At 34.4% G+C, this 26231-nt stretch overlaps 1 protein-coding gene across 6 annotated transcripts in view; it reads left to right on the top strand.

The window, feature by feature from the left end:
• The window catches only part of CLINT1 (clathrin interactor 1), a 65832-nt gene that overhangs the window by 28029 nt on the left and 11572 nt on the right, over positions 1–26231 (top strand). For all 6 annotated transcript variants that reach the window (XM_058281487.2, XM_058281483.2, XM_058281515.2 and 3 more), the window contains exons 2-8: positions 6419–6523; positions 6940–7036; positions 8911–9019; positions 9963–10127; positions 12744–12921; positions 15828–16074; positions 18408–18477. In XM_058281487.2, coding sequence (XP_058137470.1) covers positions 6419–6523; positions 6940–7036; positions 8911–9019; positions 9963–10127; positions 12744–12921; positions 15828–16074; positions 18408–18477 — 971 coding nt within the window. The remainder of the gene's footprint in view (positions 1–6418; positions 6524–6939; positions 7037–8910; positions 9020–9962; positions 10128–12743; positions 12922–15827; positions 16075–18407; positions 18478–26231) is intronic.

Genomic DNA, 26231 nt, shown 5'->3' with positions numbered 1-26231 from the left:
TTGACCATAAATTTGATACCGTTCACAGGACTTTAATAAGAAATAACTTGGTTTTAAAATATGAGTGTGAAATCTTTTAAGTGTTCACTTCCAAATTAGACTTAATGTAAAGGCTTTCCCTGATGAAAAATGTATGTCACATGGTCCATTATCGAACTTTCAGAGCAAGTTTTTTGAGGGGGCAGTACTGGGAATTGAACCTGGAACTTGTATATGAGAAGCAGGCACTCAGCCACTGAGCGACATCCACTCCCCTAGAGCAAGTATTTTAAAAATTATTTCCCTAATGTTTTGGCCACAGACATCAAAAAGAAATACATTTTCCTGTTTTAAGTGACTTGTTACCTAAGAACTTTATTTTCAGTGTTCATTTTATATTTTATAGTTAAAGCATTTCTTTAAAGATTGCTTTTTTTGCAGGGAGCATAATAATTTTACCTTTATTAGAGTCCTTCTCTGAAATCTTGTAATATTGACAAGAGATGACTTTTAAATGTAGATTTTGATGTTGGAAATCATTTTCCCTGATACAGTTTTTAAAAATAATGTTAATCGCAATATTAGGTACTTAAATTGTCCCTTGTAGTTTTGCATACCTAGTAGTTGTTATTCATATTTTGGAATGTACCCACATATTTTAGTTTACTGATTTATTACTTATTAGCCTGATAATACAAGACATTGGAAGTACAAATAATACTTACATAGTCTATCATAATGCTTATTTGCCTATAAATAGTTAAAATGTAGCCAATAATGACAGAGTACTTGATTTATACTTTTAATGACATCTGATGTTTTTCTCTTGGTTACAGTATAATGTTCATGGGAAGGAATCTGGAAAATATTGGAAGGGATAAAGAAAAATATACCAGTTATTTTAAAGCATTACTTTGAATGCTGTTTGTCTCTTGTTGCCTCTGTCTCTTGGTCCCTCTGTCTCTGAGTATGGGTATATGTATGTGTGCCTCTGACAAAAAACAAAACAAAACACTTTTAAGGGTCTAAAAGAAAGTACTAGTAAATATTTTATTGATCTCAGGGTGAGGGAAGTCTTTGTTATAATAAGCTTAAATTATTATAATAATTATTATTATAATAAGAAAGAAGAAACCATATAAAATTTTAGATACATTTCACGCCATTTAAAAAAAAGAGACAGGGAAACGGACTTTGGCCCAGTGGTTAGGACGTCCGTCTACCACATGGGAGGTCCGCGGTTCAAGCCCGGGGCCTCCTTGACCCATGTGGAGCTGGCCCATGCACAGTGCTGATGCGCGCAAGGAGTGCCGTGCCACGCAGGGGTGTCCCCCGCGTAGGGGAGCCCCACGCGCAAGGAGTACACCCATAGGGAGAGCCGCCCAGCGCGAAGGAGGGAGCAGCCTGCCAAGGAATGGCGCCGCCCACACTTCCCGTGTCGCTGACGACAACAGAAGCGAACAGAGAAACAAGACGCAGCAAAAAGACACAGAAAACAGACAACCGGGGGAGGGGAGGGGAATTAAATAAATAAAAATAAATCTTTAAAAAAAAAAAAGAGAGACAGACTCAGAAAAATACTTAATACTACACTGATCTCTGTTTTAATTTCCTTATTCCATTGTTAGTATTTATACTTGATTATACCTTTCCTTGGCTATATACGTATAATTTTGTTTTATTTAGCAAAGCATATTCTTGAGTATTTAGCAGGAAAAAAATACCAGTAAAAAGAGACTTTTCAAGTTTTTCCCTGTCAGTCACTTTATTGATTATTCTTAATGCAGATTAGAAGCAGCATTGACCATCCTGTAGGTAAAAACCCCATTTTAGCTTTTTTTTGAACCGTTTTTGCCTCTAAATGCTGGACCAAAACTTACGAAGTAAAAATAACTTTGATATGCTATCAGTAGTGAGTGATGAAATAAGCAGAAAATGGGGAGAAAGAGGAGGGCCATAATGGACATTGATATTTATAAATCAAATAATCAGCCCTTGACTAGTTGAAGATTGGTTACATTCACAACAAGCGTAAGTTGCAGAATTTGAGAATAGGAACTTTTAGCAATTGACATTAAGATCCAGTGAAAGAGTGGTGCCAGACTGTCCAGAGTAAACTACTCTTAACTGAGCAATCTCTTCATCCTTTCCTGTCAATTGCTGGGGAGCTGAGAAGAGCAAATGTAAAAATTTTAAGAATGCTATGGAAGCAGTGAACAGTTTTACAAATACAGATACTAATGATTTTATTTGTAGAATGTGTCCTTTGGAAAAACAGTGACTCACAATTGCTTTTAAGGTGAAATCTTCAAAACTTAAGCAGTTTATTTTCTTCACTCTTTGATCCCTTCCTTACTTCTTTCCTCTGTTCTTTCTTTTTACTCTTTTTGGCCTAACGGGTATTGTTACCAATGGTATTGCTCACCTGACCAGTAGTAGTTACTATTATATTTAGTGTGATCTGCATTATACATCTTTCTCAGTGCAGAGAAGCCTCTTCTGGTCAGCCATTTTCACTATTGTTAGCATAGAAAAAGTTAGCATATTGAGTAAACATAGGACACACATGAGGAGGACTGTTTCTAGTGACTTGATCTCAAAATTATAGATAATTTTTAATGCTAGTGGAGAAATAGCAAAAAGCTTCAAAAATACAGCAGCATTTCTTAAATTTATTTTTATTCTTCCACCTCTTTCTCCATTATTACATTTTCATGTCTGTACATTTGAAGGAATTAATTAAGAGCAGGTAAAAACTATGTTGAAGGCAATTATTGATGATCAACAGAAGTATTAACAATCATTAGAAATGTTTTTGGGTTCATAGTTCTCTTGATATTTCTGCAAGCTGGTTTAAAATAATATACAAAAATTATTTCCACTTCATTAGAGTATTCTTGGTTACCTTCTATAAATGAAGTGAAATATAAATAGAAAAGCCTATATCCAAGGACTTCCAAGTGTTTAACATAAGATCATGATGGTTGCCCTGTACTTTTCCTTAAAAATTGAGTGCAAAGAAGTCTTTTTTCTGTTTTTTAAACTAAAGTAGGAGTTTCGGTTTAGGACTGGAGAAATTCCAGAAGTTACTTGTTGGATTATGATAGGAAACTATTAGAATTTTCCTGTAAAATTCAGATGCCTTTGTCTGAATTTTATGTCTTAAGCAAAACTGATGAGCGAGCACCCTCTAGTGTCAGAAATACAATATCTTTGACCATTTATGTCAATCGCAGGAAGTTTTAGGAATTAATCTAGTTGTCTGTGCCTTTCATGTCGGACATAAATTTCATATTTTTCTTTTCCTTTTGTTTTTCTTTTTTTTCATAGGTCACTAGAATTATGAATAGGTCATGGAATGAGGGCAGTAGAAAACATGGGAAAGGAAGGCTCAAAATGCCATTTCTACCTTTTTAGAAATAGTTGTTTTTAAATGACCTGGAATAAGGCCAAACTATACAGTGCTTTTTGGTTTTGTTTTGTTTTATTTTACATTTGTTTCTGAATTAAGTGCAGCTTTTAAAAATAATTTGTTGTGGAATTCTTTATGTCGTCAGATCTCATTTTGAGAGCATTTTCTCCAGTCAATAGTTCTGTTGGAAAATGGTTTTAAAATAGATCTTGATGCTCTTCATGGAAGTGTTCTGATTTTGATACTTAACTATTACAGTCTCATATTCTTCTTTTGGTAGATTTTATAACTTTATGTATAATGGAAAATTTTCATTCTACATAGTCTGCATTGTTTTCAACCAAGGAAATAAAATTCAAGAATTATTGGCTCTCTGCCACCTTTCCTTCTAAATGTACAGCACTCAATGCATGGGCCTTCAACTAAGAATCTTGTGAAGGGTTACAGAAACAGGACCTTTCTCATTTGACCCATGGGCCCTTGTAGCTTGAACAAGGAAAGTACTGTTCTGAAAGCAGCGATAGCATTTATGAAAGAAGGACCTAATAAAAATATTTCACATGCATGGACTGGAGATTAACTCCTTTCATCTTGTTCTCCTACAAATTAAATAGTGCAAACAGATATCAAGTGCATTCCTGATAATGAAACAGTTGGGTGAGAATTATAATCCTAATTGCTATTGTTCATTGCCGCAGCTGCATTTTGACACTTTTAACTGCCTAAGCCGCACATTCTTCAGCCACTAGGATAAACAGAAGCATTCTGAAATCCATCATTTTGTGGCATCTTAAATTGCAGATCTGTCATTGGCTGCCTCGGTTTTATTTTGGTTCTGTTGTTGACAGAATTAGGGGAAAATGTTATTTTTCTTCTGTGTTTATATTCAAAGTTACCAATGTAATTTTTACTGGATTTTTATGAAAATTTATTCTTTTCACAGTTAAAATTCGGAGATTTTGTGTTTATTTTAATCCCAGGGAAATAATTTGTGTTTATTTTATCAGTGTGGTTTGATATAATAGAAGGCAGTTCTGTCCATCATTTGAGAGGAATAGGATTTCACTTTTCTTCCTTAATAGGATAGTATTCCGAATATAAATCTAAATGCCAGGTTTATCCAGCAATTTGGCAAGTCATGTTTTATATGCACAATGGTTCTTTCAGAATTTTATTCAAAACTACTAGTCTCTTCCTAGGCGTAAAGAAAGTCAAGTGTTTACACTAAATTTGGAATTTATATTTTATATCTAAGAAAGATATTTGAGTGACAGTTTCAGCCAAACCTTCCTTATTTAAAAATAATAGAACTTTTTGATAACCAGAAAACCATATAACAAAAGTATATATGTGTGTATGTGAGTAATTGTTGCCAAATTGCAATTTTTCACTTTCTAAGACTTAATTTTAAGTCGATGATTTGAATTACCATATTCACAGGCATTTGTGATAACAATTATCAAGCAATAATTGGAGCTTTGATATCAAGTGAATATTACTAGAATATATTGTGTTTTTACAATATTTCTTTATTCTTTCTTAGAATGTCTTTGAATTCTTGAATTCATGTAAGCATGAGAAATTGTTTTGTTTTGTTTTAAGATTTATTTTTTATTTTTTTCTCTCCCCTTCCTCCCCCCTCCCCCCCCCCAGTTATCTGCTTTCTGTGTCCATTCGCTGTGTGTTCTTCTGTGTCCGCTCATGTATTCTTGTCAGTGGCACCCGGAATCTGTGTCTTGTTTTGTTGTGTCATCTTGCTGCTTCAGCTCTCCATGTGTGCAGCGCCGTTCCTGGGCAGGCTGCACTTTTCTCGCCCTGGGCGGCTCTCCTTATGGGGCACACTCCTTGCGCATGAGGCTCCCCTACGTGGGCAGACACCCCTGCATGGCACAGTGCTGCGCATGGGTCGGCTCATCACATGGGGCAGGAGGCCCTGGGTTTGAGCCTTGGACTCCCTTGTGGTAGGCGGACGCCCTATCCGTTGGGCCAAATCTGCTTCCCAAGTAATTCAATTTTAACAACCAAACTTTTTGCCATTTTTTGTCTTAATTTTAAAGGATTTTTTTCAAAACTAATTCTTATGAACATGTCATTTAACCTTTAAAATTCTCATAGTAGATTATCTTTAATAATGATAGTTAACATTTATTGAGCACTTCTTAATATGCCATGCAGTGTGCTAAGCATCATTTAATATGCTGTAAAAAACCCTTTGAGATGTAGGTAATCTTATTTATTCCCATTTTACATTTGAGGAAGCTGAGATACAGATATTTGAAATAATTTTACCAAAGATCACAAAGTAAATGATTGAAGTCAGATCTTTTGAATTCCTTTTCCCATATTTTCGACCATTGTTCAGGTCTTAAGGGAAAAAATACAGTCTCTTGATGGAATATTATCTACCAGGAAGATAAAAAGTGAGGGTTACAGTAACCATATAATTTTATGAAAAAATGTATATAATAAGTGAGAAAAAGATTTAAGAGATAACAATTAAATGTAGTGATTCTAAACATCTTTAAAGAATATTATCTTTGATTTGTCATTGATGGTTTCTCTTTACATGATATAAATAATGTCCAGCTATTATATAATTTTGTTCATTAATTTACAGGAAAAAAACCTACATGTAAACCAGGTCTGGTCAGGAAATTGACAACTTAGTTTTTGTTATTTTTTATTTTGTTTTCTTCTGACAACTTAGTTTTATAATAGACTCTAGCAGTTCAGTTTCCTTTTTAATTTAACCCAAAGCCGTTTGTTACTGGACTCATGCCAGCTCTAATGTCATCTTTCATCTGTATTCTTGAAAGCTAATGGAATAGTAAAATCTTCTTAAAGATAACTTAAATGTGTTATAAATAGTATCCTCAGGGTAGCCTGTACACAAAAGATGTTTTCTTTCCCACCCTGTAGAGGTATCTCATTAGGACACCCAGTACTATCATTATTAAGTTTTCATGTGTTTCTCAGTTTTGATGCTAATCTTTGTGCGTATGTGCATGCATTTTTTTTTCTTTGCAGCACCAATGTGGTTATGAATTATTCAGAGATTGAGTCTAAGGTTCGAGAAGCAACGAATGATGATCCTTGGGGACCTTCTGGACAACTCATGGGAGAGATTGCCAAGTAAGTGATGATTTGACTCAGCAGTACAGAAAGAATCCAAGAATCTTTACACAGAAATGTGAAATTTGTTTGTTTTTAAACTGTTTAGCTGACAAATAAATATTTTGCATAACCATTCAATAATATAGATATTTCAGTCTATTCCCCTTATAGATTATAGATTATCTTTAAAGAGTAAAACAAAACTTTTGTTTCTCAGTGAAGTTTAGACTTAATTATAGCTTACCTTGTAAAATTTTGATGAATGTATATAAATAACTTGAAATAAAGCAATAATTTTTTTTCTTGATGAACATCTGGACTACTTTTTTTTTTTTTTTTTTTTTAGCTCTTTGGGAAAAGTTACTTAGAACAAGCCTGCCATCTACTGTCTAAATTAAAATATTACAAATTCTTAAGAAATACTGTTTTTTCAGGGCTACATTTATGTATGAACAATTTCCAGAACTTATGAACATGCTTTGGTCACGAATGTTAAAAGACAACAAAAAGAATTGGAGAAGAGTTTATAAGGTATGGATATAAGTCTGTTTTTATTTGACATGAATGCTTGAAAACAAATGTTTGATACTTAAGTTCTATGTATATAAATTATTTTAAAGTACATTAAATGTTAGAGCAGAATGTTATAAAACAGGTACAAGAAATAAAGTTCCTGCTTTTGTTCTGTTTTCTAGTCAAACTAAACAACTATTGATTATAAATATAGGATATTTAAAATTAATATTAGTAATACTTCTAAATATTGAGTGCTTTTGTTCATTTAAAGTGTTTCTGAGTAAATATATTTCTGTGCATACCAATAATGAATCTTAATATACATATTTAGTCCCTAAGCAGTTAACATGAAACAATCTAACATGGTTTGTCATCTCTACATAAAATTTGCCTAAATTATAACTTATTATTATCATCAAAGTATTCTGAACCAAAAAATATTTTAACATGTTAGTTTAAAATATAATAATTAAGGACTCTAAGCCATATTAGATTTAAATTCTAACATTTTAAATTTGCAAATAGTTAATTTTCCTCAGATTCCTTTCATTTTATTCTCATATCACATAATGCAGAATCCTAAAACAAGATAGTCATCTATTTTTTCACTCCACCATATTTTTGTACTCAGAATAAATTTTTTTATACTTTCCAAAATGGCATGTAATACTCATTTCTGAAAAACTGAAAGCAGTGTTTCTGGCTTTCAGCATTGAAAAATCTATTCTTTAGTTCCATGTTTGTTTGTTTTTTATTTCTGGAAACATTCACTGTCATCCCCTCAATTTGTACAGTAACTGTGATCCAATAGTTGAAATTTCTGTTAAGTAAATTTTTATATTAATGAAATTTTTTTTTTTTAATAATTCTTTTGTTAACCATGTTTTTTAAAGAATAAATTCCTGTTAGGATGAGATTTTGTGCCCCTTAGTTTTAACATCCATCCTCAAATTTTCATAATACTTAATCATCTTTAAAAGGGGGAGGTTTGTTCCAAGCAAGGTTAATTCTTTTTATTTTTTTTTATTCTCACTATCAGTACATAATTTTTTTATTGAGATGTAATTCATACACTATAAATTTACCCTTTAAAGTGTATAATTTATTGTACAATTATTAACAAGTTGCGTTAAAAATTGTCACTATGTAATTCCAGAATATGTTATTATCCTGGAAAGACACCTTTTATTTAGCAGTTGTACTAAGTTTACATTTAAACAGAATTTTCTTAGATGCCAACTTTTTTTCTTGTTTGTTGGCAGGAATTTTTTGAAATAAGCCATATCATTTACCTCAAAATTAAAATTTTAACTGGGAAAATACCATAGTGTCATATTAAACTACCATGGTGTCATATTAATACCAAATGTTCTCTTTAAGAACTGATATTTCTAGCAATTTATGTTCCCATAATGCCCAAATGGAAATTGAAAACCAAGCCAGTTTTCTATGGCTTAGTGTTCATTCACATCATATTATATATATATATATATATATATTTTTTTTTTTTAAAGGCATTAATAGGGATTGAACCCAGGACCATGTACATGGGAAACAGTCGCTCAACCACTGAGCTATATCCACTCCCCTCAGATATTTCTCAAAATCAGAATTTCTGAGGTGTTTTTTGTTTGTTTGTTTTTGCCACGTGATATCCAATGAGTAGTTTATAATTGTTATGTTTGGTATGAGAAGAACTTTAAGTTGATAATAAGTAAGTTCTATAGTATGTTTGTAAAGTCTAGTGTAAGGTAAAGAAATTGCCCCCCTCTTCCCTCTACATGAAGATTATTTATTTGTTAATGTTGGAATTATTTCTTTTTAACCACTTACCAAAGCTCTTCCAGAATTTCTTTCATGAAATCATTTGGTGCTTTGTATTTTAACAGTCGTTGCTGCTACTAGCTTATCTTATAAGAAATGGATCAGAGCGTGTTGTTACAAGTGCCAGAGAACACATTTATGATTTGCGATCCCTGGAAAATTACCACTTTGTAGGTGAGCAATAGAAAAATCTTATAAGCAAATTAAAACAGTAGTTGGAGTTGTCAGTCACCTGAACCAGCTTAGAAGCATCTCTGCTCTAATTAGAATGTGACTCTTTCTGGTTGTGTGACGAGTGCAGAATCCAAGACATGGGGCCCTAGAGTATTAATTAGTGAAGACAAGAACTTGCAGAAAAGACTGGCTAATAACAACAGAACCAACACAACATGAGTGTTCAGGTTTATATTAAAATATGCACTGGAGACTGGTCCCCTGTGGTGTCCATAAAGAAATAGCTTTAATCATATGGGAAGAAAAGGTTAGAGCTCCAAAACACACACATCTGTTTGAAGCTGGGTTTTTTTTTCCTCCCACCAAATAATATTTACTGTGCAAAGGCAGCAAGGCCAGAGTGTGTTTTGAATGTGAAAGAGTCTAGAGAATGAAGCACATTTCATTTTGTGTCATACCCCAATTGAAAGCACTGTAAAAATTTTGTTTTTCAGCTATACTAAATCCTGGTAATTAGTGTTCCCAAACTCCTATTGGTGAAACCAAGACATATGGGTACTTTCAGTCATTAAAATGTTAAAGTAGTTTTTGTTTTGTTTTGTTGAAATACAATAGAAAAGAAAACATTTGTGGATATTGTCCATTTCGTATGATCATTAGCAGTAGCCCTTTTTAGCGGATCTTTAACTGACCTTTTATATTACCATTATCTGTCATTCTTTTTAGTAGCTCTTTATATCTTATAAGCCAGACTTAGAATTTGCTGAAGAGGAAATGACAAAGTTAAATAGCACAATTTTCACCTCTTTTTATTATATTTTTAAATGTTAAAGTTGGTTTCTTATAATATGGAGACTTTTGTGTGCATTTTTTTTTGTCTTAAAGAGGTTTAATACATGTTAAGTATTCTGATGGTTTCATTTCTCCCTTACCGTCCTCACAGATGAGCATGGCAAGGATCAAGGTATAAACATTCGCCAAAAAGTGAAAGAATTGGTTGAATTTGCCCAAGATGATGACAGGCTTCGTGAAGAGCGAAAGAAAGCAAAAAAGAACAAAGACAAATATGTTGGGGTTTCCTCAGATAGTGTTGGAGGATTTAGATACAGTGAGTATCAAAGACAACCTTGCTACCTGAGCATCAGTTTAGCTACTTGGGAAATGCTAAAAACCAAAATGCCTCTTTTTTTCAGGAATGCATAGAATACTAAAATATACGTAATACTCATTTTGGCTTCTACTATGTGGATCTTGGGAATTTTGCTGTCTACTTTTTATTTTTGTGGATTTCAGAATATGCCTTTAACCACTAATGGTTAATTAAATGACTGCAAACCTTGAGTTGACATACAGAATAAAACAAAAAAAAAGTTTTCATACTAACATCAAGAGATTCATCTTCCTAATTCAAAATCATAGTAACCTTATTTTTGTCCAAAAATAGATATGCTTCCTATAAATCTGTACAGCAATGAGTAAAGTGTTAATTTGACATAGAAAAAGATGACTGATGATACTGTTAGTTTTTCTTCTAGCTTATCACATTTAAAAGTAGATGGAACATTCATTTTTCATGTTTACTTTTAATGTAATATTATAATGCGGTTTCTCTGAAATAGGGCACCTGGTGATTGAAATAGATGCACAAAAATGGAAAAGTCTTTATCACAGTATGTCTCTTTGAAGTTCTGTCCTTCTGTGCACTGACAATCCTCTAATTGTTTTGTGTATGTATATATTTGTGTGTGTGTGTGTGTGTGTATGATGATCCTTGGGCACCTTCTGGGCAACTCGTGTATACACACACACAGTCCAGTCCATGTGTACGTATCTAAGCAGCTGCATATTGGTGCTCTCCACCTCCATTCACCCATATCTAACTTTGTTTATGTATGAATTAAACTGGTATCTCTTAAATCCTTCATTGGAACCATGTAAAAATCTTTGATCTCTTTTTGTGATTACCTGTAATATAATCTAATAACTTCACTCCTCTGTGTTCCTGCCCTCAAAGAAAAAATATTGCACTTTATTTACTATCTAAGGATGTTTCTAACAGCTGACATATTAATTTTTGAATGATTAAGTATCACATGAAAGTCAGTTCTTGAATTGGGCAAGAATTGAAAATGTATTTAAAGTATTTAAATACATTTTGGAGTTTTTTTGTCTGGTGGAGCAAGAAGTTTTTGGACTATTTGATTAGGCAATTATTTTACTCCTTAGCTTTTTCAGAGTAGCTATAGCACTTTAATGTGTTTTGGGTAGAAATTGCTATTTGCACCTCATTTTCTCATTCTACTTGTTTGCCTCCATCTTTTTACCAGCACAGTATATAATTATATCAGATAAATTTTTAGAATATTACATTTGCAGACTCAGTCACAATGAATTAATTGCAGGATCTACATTAGAGGTAGAGTTAAACGTCTTATGTATTTGCCTCACATTCTTTGTTAAATTATTTTTAATGTTTTATATTATTCAGAAACTTTAATCAACTCTAGCTATTTTGTGTGTTTTTTATTTCGACAGGATGTCTTACCAATATCCAGTATCTTTAGCGCTAATTTAGCATGGTGTTAAAATCTTCAAAATCTTGCAGAAAATTTTAGTCTTGCAGGTTTGTTTTTTTTTTAGGCAATTCAGCAAAGTGGTTTTGTTCATTCACCAAAGGGCATGCATACTATCACAACTTGTTAACAAAAATTCAAAACAAAATCTCCAGTAGCCACCTTTTGATTATTTATTGTTTCTCGTTGCTCTTTCTGTTTTCTCTTCAACCTGCTCAGCTTTCAGTGTTTTTTTTTTTTTTTTAAAACATGGTTTCTCTGTACTTCCCACTCTTGCATTTCGTGTTATTTTGGACGTGGAAATGAAGGGTTTCATTTAGTGCCCATAATTCCTATTACTTCTTAGGCCCCCAATGGCAGGGACTAAAACAAATCTTGACATTTTGGTTTGAGATTTGTTTGCTGCCAGGGTCTAATCTCTTTGTTTTAAATTCAAACAAAGGCTTCCTAAGTTTTGCCAGTTCAAGCATATGTTTGGACTTCTTAGAATAGGTTATCAATATTCTTAAATGCCTGAGCATGCTATTCTAGTGTATGTAATTTTTGGTAGTTAAAATATTCTTTCCTTTTTATGGTAATTACCAAATGCTTTTACTTGCTGTGAAAGTCCATCAAGTTAATTTTTAGTTTGATGTTGAAGAATGACGATTCTTAAGTCCTTTCAGCATATTGGGATGTGCAGCATTCAGAGTAGAGTTCCTTTTAGTTTGTATTTTTAAGGGACTGTTGCTGTCCAATACTTAGTTCTCATAATTAAAAAATCACTAAGAGACTGGAATGAAATATAATGCAGTAAGTGATTTGGAAAAACAAAGATTTCCATTTCTCTTTTGCCTTATATAACTTGTGTTGGTTTTTGTGTTTTCCACTACTCCTTTCAACAGAGTTTAAGAACTTCCTGAAATGCTATGCTTTGCATTAAGGTTGTGTAAGTTTTCATAAACAAAAGCTTTTGAATCTGCATTCCTGCCACTTAATGACTGGCATTACATGCTGTGCCTTGCTGTAATTGTGTTGATTCAGCACTATAGGGGCTTTTTGTTTTCCTCAAAATCTATTTTATTATGAGGAAAGCTTCAGAAATAAGAACTAGAGGCCTCTTTTGAATTTAATGACCTTAGAGTTGCTTCTCTTTTTAATGCTTTATATAGGTGAAAGATATGATCCTGAGCCCAAATCAAAATGGGATGAAGAGTGGGATAAAAACAAGAGTGCTTTTCCATTCAGTGATAAATTAGGTGAACTGAGTGATAAAATTGGAAGCACAATTGATGACACCATCAGCAAATTTCGGAGGAAAGATAGAGAAGACTCTCCAGAAAGATGCAGGTATTAACACTTTGTTTCCTAGGTCTCTTGGAATGAGTCATTTTATAGTTAATTTTAAAATGGTAAGTCAAATATGATTTACAATTAGTATTGATGCACTTTCCATGTTTTTTCTGCCCTTTCATTTGTAAGGCTGATCATGTTTCCTCTGTATTTTGACTGAGGCTGCTTATCCATTAGGGGAAAAAATTTTCCCCAGTAAAAACGTTTGCCACTTATTTTGCATTTGGGTATCAGGTGATTGAGAGATTCTTAAGGTATTGCTGAAGGATAATGAAGTCCATTATTATATATAATAGGTATAAACAAATTTAACTCTTCTACCATTTCATTATGATTCTCTGTTGTCATGTTATCAGGGAAAAAAATCCAAGTAGATTTTTGGATCACAAAATTTTGAGTATAGACCTATATTTTCATAAACTACATTTTCTGAGAGTAGAGCATTTTTATTTAGTTTTACATAGAACAGTACCTTGAAATTCACCAGCATTCACTTTTTAAAAAAATCATTATAAGCTTTATTTTTAGAGTAGTTTTAGATTACAGAAAAGTTATATCAAAAGGATAGGGGAGGGAAGTTCAATCAGTTGGGCTCCTGTCTACCATATGGGAAGCCCTGGGTTTGCGTCCCAGGACTTAAGGTGACGCAACAAAAAGGAGACAAGGAAAAAAACACAGAAGAGCGTGCAGCGAATGGACACAGAGCAGACAGTATTGCCTAAAGTAATATAGTTTGATGAATTCAAGTGAGTTCTAAGTACTATTTCTTTTTCCCTACCCAGAAAAATCTTAGTAGTTCAGATTTGAGGGTCATTAAAAAGAAATACGAGTAAAAATATTTACTAATATTGAACCTATTCAGGTTTTGAAATATACATCTAGCATCTTTTTTAGTATGTTTCCAAAATCCTTGGAAATGCCTTTTTCTCTTTTCAAAACTATTTCTAGAGCATGGTCTCTGAAGAGCCAGAATTTATTTTAGTACTTTGAATAAATTGTTTCACAATTACATTTCTAGTTCATTTGTATTGAAGGAGTATGCATATAATAATTATAAATACTTAACTTTGGGAAATGATTCTTACTTCAGATATTCTGTGCTATTTTCCCCTCATTAATATGACCGGTGTCTGTGTATAAGTGTTTAATTTGGTTTGGTTTGGTTCAGTTTGGTTTGGAAAACATAGTAGCCATACATTCTGTTAATATTTCCTAAAGAAGTGTCAGAATCAGGGGTGTTGTCTAAGTAGAGATCTAACTATGGACGTTCTTGTATTGTTTCTCCTTTACCCTTCCCACTCCCACTCCTTACCTTATCTTTCTGTTCTTTTATTCTTTCTTTCTATTTCTTCCTCGATTTTTTCCCCCCAATGTTACCTCAGAGACAGGATCTGCAAGAGTAGAATGTGATTTATCATAGTAGTAAAGGGTACACCAGAGACTTCACATCTTGGAGAATTTGTGAGAGTAAAAGTAGATTTTGAGACAAAGTGCATGTGACGTTTCTGGCATGATACTAGAATTTTGAACCTATTAGTTCTTTATTAGATTCAGGATTTCTTAAACATTGATCACATATGAAGCTTCCATTTTATTGTGTGCTAGGGAGGTTTATATACTCAAGTTGTAAAAGGAATATTCTTTCAATAAAATAAAATTGGATATCAGAAAAATAAGGAATTTCAGTTTTACTTATAGGACTGATAGTGGGAATCTTTAGATCATTCATTGTTGAGAAATTAATAAGTAGCAAGGGGATTTTGAACACTTACCAGAAATTGTAGGTTTTCTAAAATGCTGATGTGTAAAATATATTTAATCCCTTTGCTCTGTGCAGAAACCTATTCTTCTTGATGCTTCATTTATACAAATTCCAAAATAGTTTATATTTAAGTGGAAATTGCTTTAGATTAGCCTGAGATAAATTGCATCAGTAATAATAGTCATAGTTTAAGGAGAATTTTAAGAGTATTATTCCAGGATGTTTATAATTAAAACCACTTACTCTAAAATTAAGTAATATAGGTAATGAGCATATTCCATATAGTTTCTTTCTCTCTGTCCTACTTGGACGAGAAAAAAAATAATGCCTTGTACTGAAAAACAGAGTAGTGCTGACATTTTCATTCCCAGTATATGAAAAGAAATTTTTTGCTTGTTGGTTTTTGCACTATTAAAAAAATGAAAAAAAAATTATTTCACATGCCCAAAAGTGGGTTATTTCAGAAACACTTTAAATATAGTTTTGTTTTCTGTAAAGCAATTTCATAGTTAAATAAGTTTAATCTACTGATACTAGAAAGCACAATTGTTGTAAAGTGTATTACCTCACATTTTTCTGCATTTATAGGTCAGAGTTTAGTCATATAAATTCAGACAGAAAAAATTTTTTAAAGATATCCATTGAAATTATATATGTGCGTTAGTACATAAGAATTGATAACAAAATTACATTATATAAATAGAACTGTAGCCATTTGCATACAATCCAGTTCAAGAAAATGGTCATCAAATACAGATGTTGAACTACCAGGGTCTTCATTGGTTGATTATGCTATGGCAGTAAACCTTATTTTATTTTTTAACTAGCTTTAAATCTATAATAAATAAGCACTGAGTTGTTTCAGACATTTTTTATTTGCACACATGTATATAAATACTTGTTTGTAGCAGTGTTTCAGACTTACCTAGGGAATTCTGTGGGTTTCCACTTCCCCTCCCCAGCACACATACACATCATTATTCAGATAGCTTAGATAACATTCTGTTGATCCTTGTCAAATAGTCAAAGTATGGAATTTTGGAGTTACTGCATTTGAAATTCTTTAGTTCAGATCACTGAGGACTCCATTTAAAAATAATCATAAGTCTTTTTATTTTGCTTCATTTTTAATATCTTTTAGTGACAGCGATGAGGAAAAGAAAGCAAGAAGAGGCAGATCTCCCAAAGGTGAATTCAAAGATGAAGAGGAGACTGTGACGACAAAGCATATCCATATCACACAGGCCACAGAGACCACCACAACCAGACACAAGCGCACAGCAAATCCTTCTAAAACCATTGATCTAGGAGCAGCAGCACATTACACAGGGGACAAAGCCAGTCCAGATCAGAATGCTTCAACCCATACACCTCAGTCTTCTGTTAAGGTGGGAATAGCATGAGTTTACACATTATATACAGCTTTAATCTTATAAACTAATTTTAGAATGCTTGTGTTAGTAGGCTTGGGAAATTCTTGGCATTTATATTAATTACAGATTATCAGGCATGTATTACTCATAGTCATTAGTAATATCTGGGGGAAGAAATCTGCCCAACTGCTAAATGATGTTCTGTTCAGTTTTTTGTGAAAATAAAAATGACACTCTTGCTTCATATGGGACAGTTTGTGAATCAGAATGTAGTGACAGCATATCTTTTCTTCTGGGCACCCCTATTGGTTACCAAGCACAACTTGATTCAATAAGAAAAATAGAGGAGTATTTGTAAGTTCCTAGAAATGACAGAAGAGGGATTGATTGAATATGTGTTCATTTTTTGTGGAGATGTTGCCTATAAAAAGAGACTTATTTGTGTGGCGATCACTGCTGTATAGGCAACACTGTCACTTTTAGACAAGTCTGCCCAAAAGACTGAATTGTTCTTATCTTGTCTCTCACACACACACATACACAGAGTATTTACCAAACTTGAATCTTTGCATCAGAAGTAGCTAAAAGCTGGGGAAAACCTTTTTTTTTTTTTTTAATGTGTCTCGCAAATTGTGGGTGTTTCTAGAAATAGAGCTGAGCCTAGTTGGTGGCAAGGACAAGCACTGTGTTAACTTGCCTGATATCTTCTGAACTGGTGTATAATTTCACCCATATCATGCTCTTTATTTTTTTATGAAAACCTCAGTTATAGATAAAGAGAGGGAAGGGCTATCATTTCTTTGTGTTCTTAGATTTCCCCTACTGTGGATACAGTTATCTTACTGATGGCTGTTGAGGATCTAGTAACAGTCATAGTAATGAACTCAGAGCTCAAATTCATGATAGCTATTGCATAGGTAACTTGTTTAAGGTTTCATAAGGAAAATCATCAAAACTGTATAATGGTTTTTATTTTTACAATAAATTGAATCTTTTATTTTTATCTTAAAGGAATTTTAAATATCAATGTGTAGTATTGCACTCTGCATAGTTTATATTTGTAGTATAAGCTTTTTGTTTTTGTTTTCTATTTTTTTGTCTTTATTCGTTTTATTTAATGTTACATTAAAAAAATATGAGGTCTTCATATACCCCTCTACCCCCTCACCCCACTCCTCCTGTAACAACAACCTCCTCCTCCTCATGGGACATTCATTGCACTTTGTGAATACGTCTCTGAGCACTGCTGCACCACATGATCAGTGGTCCACATTATAGTTACACTCTCCCCCAGTCCACCCAGTGGGCCATGGGAGGACATACAATGTCCAGTATTTTGTTTTCTATTATGAAAAAGTATCTAGAGGAGCAGTAGTAGCTCAGTGGTTGAGCATCAGCTTTGCATGTATGAGTGTCCCAGGTTCAATTCCCAGTACCTCTTTAAAACACACACACACACACACATATATATATCTCCGAGAGCAAAAGTTCTTGAACAGTTAATCAGCTTCTGGTATCTTTTAGTTACAAGGCTGTTTTGAACACCAGTATAGTCTTTTTCTTTTGAAAAGGTCAAATTGTGCCTGGGAACTTTGTGTCTCCCATTGCCTAGCAGTACAGTTCTGATCCAGCATATTTGTGTTGAAAATATAGAACATATGCATCTGTGTGCTTAGCTTTACAACTCCAAACCCCACAATTCATTTTGGGAACTATATGTAAAACAATTGGAAATCAAGGTATATCAGACAACATAGAATTATACTAAAGTGCAATTTAATTCTAATAAAGAATAAGTGTTGCTGAAGTTCATACTACCAGAGTTTTACAGCTGGATAGGATTTGATCTAATGCAATACGAAAACTTTTGTTATGTATTATAATTATCTATGGATCTTGAAAAGTCAATAGGCTAAGACCCCAACTTGGACAATTATTATTCAGTTTTTTTGTGATGGAGCTAAGGCATATGTATTTTTAAGGATGTCACAAATGATTCTGATAGAAAGCATTAACATTTGAGGGGGATTGGGGAAGTATGTTTTCCAGAGTGATATGCAGTATAAAGAAAGAGATTAATTAGAAAAAAGAGGATATGCGTGTTAGGGATATTTGCAACGCCAAAAGTATTGCTTAAACATACTGCCTCTTCATAAGGATTCATGGTCACTATCAATTTTTTAGCAAATCTGTGCTTATTTAAGATAATTACAGATATTTGTGTCTGAGTTGAGACTTTAGAGATGGTTAGAGCTGACTAAAATTTACAGGTCAGTTTTTCCCATTAAAGGCTTTTAGAACAGTAGAAATTTGTTTTCTAAGCTTATTAGTTTTGTGTTTATTTTTAGACTTCAGTGCCTAGCAGCAAGTCATCTGGTGATCTTGTTGATCTGTTTGATGGCACCAGCCAGTCAACAGGTAAGCTTCCACGTTGGCCTTTTCTTTTTAATGATCTTAGTTTCAGAATTGTTGTGGTTTTTTTTAAGATTTATTTATTTATTTAATTCCCCCTCCCTCCCCCGGTTGTCTGTTCTCTGTGTCTATTTGCTGCGTCTTGTTTCTTTGTCCGTTTCTGTTGTGGTCAGCGGCATGGGAAGTGTGGGCAGCGCCATTCCTGGGCAGGCTGCACTTTCTTTCACACTGGGCGGCTCTCTCCTTCCGGGCGCACTCCTTGCGCGTGGGGCTCCCCTACACGGAGGGCACCCCTTTGTAGCAGGGCACTCCTTGCGCGCATCAGCACTGCGCATGGGCCAGCTCCACACGGGTCTAGGAGGCCCAGGGTTTGAACCGCAGACCTCCCATGTGGTAGACGGACGCCCTAACCACTGGGCAAGTCCGTTTCCCCAGAATTGTTTTTAAAAGACCAAATGAAAGCAAGAATGCAAAAGAAAATTGCCATTTATTTGCATTAATATAGTTTTAATGTGAAATTAGTGAGCCTGGAGCATTATTTTAGGGGAATTGCCTAATTGCCTAAAATAAGGGAGAAGAGTGCTTAAAGATTTGACTGATAATTCAGTAATGTCTTCCTCTGTTTTAATTTCTTTAGCATCTATGTCCTTCACCTCTCATTAAAACTTCCATGTTGTTGTTACTGTCTCTCTTTTTATACATGCATCTCATTTAACCCAGTTATCATTTAAAAGAAATATACCCTATTTCATACCTTTTTCTGACCCTCAGACCAGGCAAAACGTTATCTGTGGTAGCCAGTCAGTAAATACTGGCTAGTAATAATAGTATCCTTAAATCACTATAATTACATTTTAATGACTCATTGTATCTGATATAGTGCTTCCTCACCAATTAATAAATGGTATTTCAAAGTACAGAATACTTTCTGAAATTTTCCATGATCAAAGATTTTTAATTTTTAAAAATCTTGCTTGAATAAACCCTCATAAGATTCTATTAATGTAAATTTAAACTGCCTGAGTGTTTGAGATCCTTTGTTTTCTTCATGAGCAAACTGGACTGTTCTGCCTTTTACTGTCTTTCCCTAAATCCTGGTTCTGGCTCTCAGCATTGGGCATGCTTAAAATTCATTTAACTTTCCATCCATTTATTCAACAAATATTTATTGAACCAGAATTTGGTTTAGATGCTCAGGGGTATAATACTTAGGAAGACAGAGTTTTGCCTACATGGGAGGTTCAAGTAAGGGGAAGTAAGCATTACCCAGAGAGTCACCAATAGTTACCTCGTTACAAATATGAAGAGTGCTTTGGAAGAAAAATGCATTTATCAAAGTGTATAAGAATTTACCTGACCTGTTTTAAGAGGGCTGAAAAAGGGGGAAATTTTAGGTTGTTTATATGTTACTGGAATAGAAATTTTAAAATAACGTTAGGCTCTACAACACAGTGAACCCTTTTGTAAACAATGGGCTATAGTTAATAGTACAGTTATAAAAATGTTCTTTCATGAATTGTAACAGTTGTACAACACTAAGGTGGTAATAATAGGGTAATATATAGGAACCTTGTATTTTATGTGTGATACAACTTCTCTAGTAAAAAATTAAAAAGGGGGGGGCTCAGCAGAGTGGCAATCATTTCACCAAGATTTTCTCATAGATGGGATCGATGATTCTTTCGCTTTGATTTCTAATACATGCTAGATTTTGCATGTGTGTGTGCACTAGATTTTGAGTAATTCCTCCTCAATTATTTTCCAGAAAGTTGACGCTTTAGAGGATTGCATTTGATGATTATGGAATTTTAATAAACTGTTAACAAGTTAAAACCGCTCAAGAAATAAAACTACTGTTTAAAGGTCATTTCACATTAAAATGTAGATAGTAAGATTGTTATAATTGTGGGTAATGATTTTTCAAAGCTAAATTGTTTTAAAACTTTTACATTAGTGTTTAAGTGGAAATCTGTGATACATATTACTTTGCTTTAATAATGTTAATTACATGTAGTTAATATAAAGCCCTCCATTATTTTTTCCTCCTTGCCTCCTATCATAAAATTCTTGGATTGAGATTGGACTTTATAGGTTATCTCTTTCTTCAGTTCTTTTTACATTTTTCATGTGACTATCACTTCATAAACTTATGTTTTACACTTTTGGACTGTCATGCCCCAGGTTGCAAACAGCTACATAAGTCGGTTACCTGTTGATGTGCTGTCTTGTTGTATGTTTAAGACTTGAACTGTAGTTTTGTGGGGGTTTTTTGTTTTGTTTTTATCTTTTTTTTTTACACTTTTTAAATTAAAGTTAATAGATCACAAAGAACGTTACATTACAAAACATAAGAGATTCCCATATACCCCCACCCCACCCACCCCACTCCTCCCAAACCAACAACCTCCCACATCATTGTAGCATACTCATTGCACTCAGTGAACACATTTTGGAGCACTGCTGCAGCACATGGATAATAGTTTACCCTGTAGTTCATACTCTCCCCCAGTACATTCAATTGGGTTATGGCAGAATATACAAAATCCAGCATCTGACCCTGCAGTATTACTCAGGACAACCCAAAGTCCCAAAAATGCCACCACATCACATTTCTTCCCTCTCCCTGCCCTCAGCAACTACCATGGCCACTTTCTCCACCTCAGTGCTACAATTTCTTCCATTACTAGTCTCAAATAGTTTTATAGTAGAATATCAGTAAGTCCACTATAATCCATATTCTGTTTCTCCATTCTGTGGACCCTGGGATAGTAATGTTCACTCCACCTCTAGATCAAGAAGGGTCTTAGAGTCCACTAAGGAGCACAAATTTCAAAGCAGGGCCCTCCGAGATAGCACAGAATTCCAAATCCATCTGCCATGACCATATACCCTGTGGATCTCCATAGCCTTCAGGAGAACCAGCACCTAGGGTTGTTTCTACTTTGGCTCTCTCTGGGGGCCTGCTGAGGTGTATGTAAGCACGACCCCTCTGATGACTTTCCAACTGTTTTTGGAAGACTCTTTTGCCATTTCCCCTTTTATTCAAGGTCAAAAAGCAGTTTTGAACACTTGGTCCAACATGTAGGCGGAGATATTCTGCTGGTCTGAGTTGACCTTTTTAGTCAAGGTCTCTTTCTAGTTGCATCACCAGCTAGTGATTGGTAGTAATCCCTCAGTGCCAGGGAGGCTCATCTCCAGGAGTCATGTCCTATCCTGGGGGGAAGGTAATGTATTTACATGCTGAGTTTGGCTTAGAGAGTGGCCACATTGAGCAACATGGGAGGCTCTTAGGAGGTAACTCTTAGGCACCCTGCAGCTCTAGGTCTAGTTCATATTTCAGGCACACAGGCTCCTAAGCATAGTCATCAATATCAAGGGCTTATTATTGAACCATCCTTTCTTATTGGTCTTTGCTGTTGCACTTGGGGGATTATTGTTGTTCATTTGGGGAATGTGACAGAGCTCCCCTGCGTAGGAACTCAGCACTCCCTCAGTTGATTTTTGTAACTGTAACTACTATAAAAATACCCAACATATATCAGAACTTTTTATTTATTTATTTATTTATTTATTTATTTATTTATTTATTTCTCTCCCCCTCCCCTCCATTCCCCCCCCTAGTTGTCTGTTCTCTGTGTCTATTTGCTGTGTGTTCTTTTGTGTCTGCTTGTATTCTTGTCCATGGCACTGGGAATCTATGTCTCTTTCTGTTGTGTCATCTTGCTGCATCAGCCCTCCGTGTGTGTGTGGTGCCACTCCTGGGCAGGCTTCACCTTTTTTATGTGGGGCAGCTTTCTTTACAGTGCGCACTCCTTGTGCGTGGGGTTCCCCTATGCATGGGACACTCCTGCGTGGTGCGGCACTCCTTGTGTGCATCAGCACTGCGCATGGGCCAGCTCACCACATGGGTCAGGAGACCCTGGACCTCCCATGTGGTAGGCAGACGCTCTATCCGCTGAGCCAAATCCGCTTCCCTATCAGAACATTTTTATGTCCCCTGTATACATGCCCTGGAGAACTCCCCCCCACCTATATGCCCCCCATCAATAACACCCCACACCAGTGTTCCTCCCCTGCCATAGTTGAACCTCTCTGTGGTCCAAAACTTCTTTAGCAGTGAAGCCTAATATATTGCCAAATTCAGTGAATAGGAAATTGAAATATAGTGATGGGTTTAAAGTTTAGAAATAGAATACATACATACTAATTTAGAAATACTAAAATAAAGTAAAAATAAATTGATGTATTAATAAGATGAAAAATATTATAAAGTTTCGTTTCAAACATTTTGCCTTTCATCACTGTAATAGGTGTTGCCCTGTGTGTACAGTGGCAAGGCACTTTCTTTCATTTCTTCCTCATTATGGTTTATATTTTAGACTGTACAAATTTCTAAATTTTTAGTTTCCTTATGTTTACATTATGGTTTACATTTTATAGACTTTTATACACTTTTGGTGTAAGTTAACATGTCCTATATCCATCATTGCACTTCCATTGCCGCCCAGTTGCCCCACTTCCATCTATTCTATATCTCTTTCCCCCTCCCTTCAGGGCCCACAGTGACAATCAGTCTTCACTACATGAGGGACCAAATTTACAGATACTGCAACAATGCTGAGGGCTTGACATACTAGACTGCACTAATTGGGAGCCATTGATTCTCTCGAGAGACAAAATTCCTCCCTCCATTTGGGAGCATCAGGTCTCCCCAGGATGTGGATACACCTTCACACTCATTGTGTGGGTCTCCACCGAATGATATAACACACTATGACAAAATGAGCACCCACACACTCCCTAGAAGCTTGCCCTTGTACCATATCCCCCCCTTAAGCACCTTAAATACATAATCCTTCCTTATTGTATTTTCTAAAGAGTTTTCTCAACATTATTGTTTCAACCATATATCTGATGTTCTCCCATATTCAACTGTTCCCCCAGCCCTCCCCCCCAGTTCCTTGGGCCATCTGACCCATCCCAACCCTAGCCCCCTCAAGCCCACAAAGCCCCACCCAAAGGTATCCCTATATCCCCATCTTATCCCTTCCCTGTACAAATACTTACCTCCAGCTTATCATAGACTTCATCCATGTAGGCATCAGCTCACAACCTTCCTCTCCCCCCCCAAATTCCTTTAAGATTTATTTTTTATTTGCCCCCTCCCCCCACTTTCTGTTCTCTGTGTCCATTTGCTGCATGTTCCTCTGTGTCTGCCTGCATTCTCTGTGTGTGCAGCACCCCTCCTGGGCAGGCTGCACTTTTTTCCACAGGGGGCGGCTCTCTTTGAGGGACGTACTCCTACGCATGGGGCTTCCCTATGTGGGGGACACCCATGCATAGCAGGGATTTCCTTGCGCGCATCAGCACTGCACGTGGGCCAGCTCACCACACGGGCCAGGAGGCCCTGGGTTTGAACCCTGGACCTCCTATGTGGTAGGCAGATGCTCTAACAGTTGAGCCAGATCCACTTCCCTGAACTGTAGTTTTAACTATTACTTAGCTTGTAGTAATATAATGCAAAGTCTTGCAGAGTATCATCTGTTTCAGACTTCTGGCATGAAATATTAAATAGTCCTTTTCATGCATCTATGGAAAGTTTTTAGGAAGGTTAAATGAGTGTATATAACTTTTTTCCTTGGTGTTATATGTCAAGATTGCTTTGAACAGAGAACTGTTAAATACCGTCATGCTTAATTACTTTATTTGGTAAGAATCCTTTGAGTGGTTTTCCTTCTCCAGTGCAAACAGTAGGTTGACTAATTAAATGTAAGTAGCAGTTAGTCTTAAAACAATGATTAAGACAAAGTCTGAATGAAATTTGGAAGGTTTTTTGCCTTACTGTTTAATTTATACTAATACTTTTTAAAAACTTGCATGTGGATGGCCATCAGAATTACTTTTTAAGGTTATCTCCTATTTGAAACAATATGTTAAAATCTGTTTACACATTCCCCCCATCAGTACATAAATTTAGTTAACCTGAGTCTCTATTTAAATATTTTAATAATATATTTTAAATTTAATTCAGCAGTGAAAGAAAATTAGATATTAAATCTTTACCACCTACACCTGAGAGAGTGTAAGACACTACCATATTAACATTGCTATTTGAAATGCCATTTGGGTATCATTTACCAGATGTGTCCATATTACATCATGCAAGTAAAATGGGCATGAACTGTAAAGCTAAGCAGGTATGACATCTGTACTGCTTACCAGATAAATATCTCCTCTGAGAAAATGCTTTTTTTTTTTTTACATGTTATTACATCTTCCTTGTTAGCATCTTCAGAAGTATATGTGGTAAAATTACTACAAAATTTTTTGCCAGGTTTAAAAATAAACGTGAAACCTGACCATTCATCAAGATTACATGGATTACACTAAGATCCACTCTTTGTGTTGTACAGTTATATGGTTTTTTTAAAAAAATTGTGGTAACATCCAACATAAAATTTCCTATTTAACTATTTCTGTAGTGTTAATTGCATTCACAATGTGACCGTGAACACCATTCATTAGTTGATATGCTTTTCAAATCAATAGTCAAATGATATTTTGGTGGCTTTTACATACAGCATATTTCTAAGTAAACGTTTTAAGAAAGTAATAATTTAAAATATTAGAAAATAAGCCAATTACAAATAGAGTGCTGAAAATCATTGTTTCATTTTTTAGTGTATCTCACCTTTGTAAAATGAACTCCAAGTTGCCTCCTTTGTCCCTTTGTAATTAAGGAATTTAGGTATTGATTGGGATACTCCATTACGCAAGATAGAGTTAGTACAATAAATAAGGTTGAAGACAAAATACACACCAGTCAGTACACACAGAAATAACCTTACATGGCTTGCAATCTGTTTTGAATGCCTTCTTTTTTTTTTTTTAGTTAAAAAAATTATTTTGAAGATTATGGTATATCAAAACTAAAATTTTCATTAACTTAAGTTAATGGAAGATATTTACATGAATACGAATGAATCATTTCGTTAAATCCTCAATATACCAGTTCATATTAGAATTTGGAGGAGAAGTTGTCTATAGTTTAAAGGCGAGTTTACTGAAAATAATTTTTTTTTTCATATTATTTTCACTGATTGTTAAAAGTAATTCATGTTTTTTTGTGGAATAAAACAGACAAGCCACCATAATTTAACCATATAAATTTAAGTAGTAATAACTTTTGTGAATACTGATTTTTGGTACATTTTTCTATATATTCAGTTAATACCTTTCTGTAATCACTTATTATGTAGGAAGTATTTTTCGGGTTTCTAAATATTGTTGGTTGATTTTTTGTAAACTACTTTTCATACAAGGTATCAAGACCATTTCTTTTGATGGTTGGTATTCAACTTTTCATTACTTAATAATCTTACATTCTGTGGCTGTATTCTTTATAACCAGTCCCATATTTTTGGATATTTTTTGTTTTGTTTCAAATTTTTCTCTTCTTGTTAAGTAGTGAAATAGTATCTTTCAAAGCCTTCCAGTTTGGGAAGGAGAAAATAGTATTTTGTTTCATTTCACATTTGTTTGATGACTGAGTTTAAAAATTTCATATTTTTCTAGGAAACTTGTATCTCATGACTTGTCTATTCATGCGCTTGTCCATTTTTTCTCTTGGTGGGTGTTCATCATTTCTCATTGATTTTTTAAAAACTCCTTATATATTGTAGATATTAACTGCCATGTATTTGCAAATATTTTAACATTTTCATCAATTCTTTTAATTTTGTATAAGGATTTTTCATGCA

The sequence above is a fragment of the Dasypus novemcinctus genome, chromosome 2 (genome assembly GCF_030445035.2).
Source record: "Dasypus novemcinctus isolate mDasNov1 chromosome 2, mDasNov1.1.hap2, whole genome shotgun sequence".
Classification (NCBI taxonomy): domain Eukaryota; kingdom Metazoa; phylum Chordata; class Mammalia; order Cingulata; family Dasypodidae; genus Dasypus; species Dasypus novemcinctus.
The sequence above is the reverse complement of the archived record's forward strand: the minus strand, read 5'-3'. Positions and strand labels throughout refer to the sequence as shown.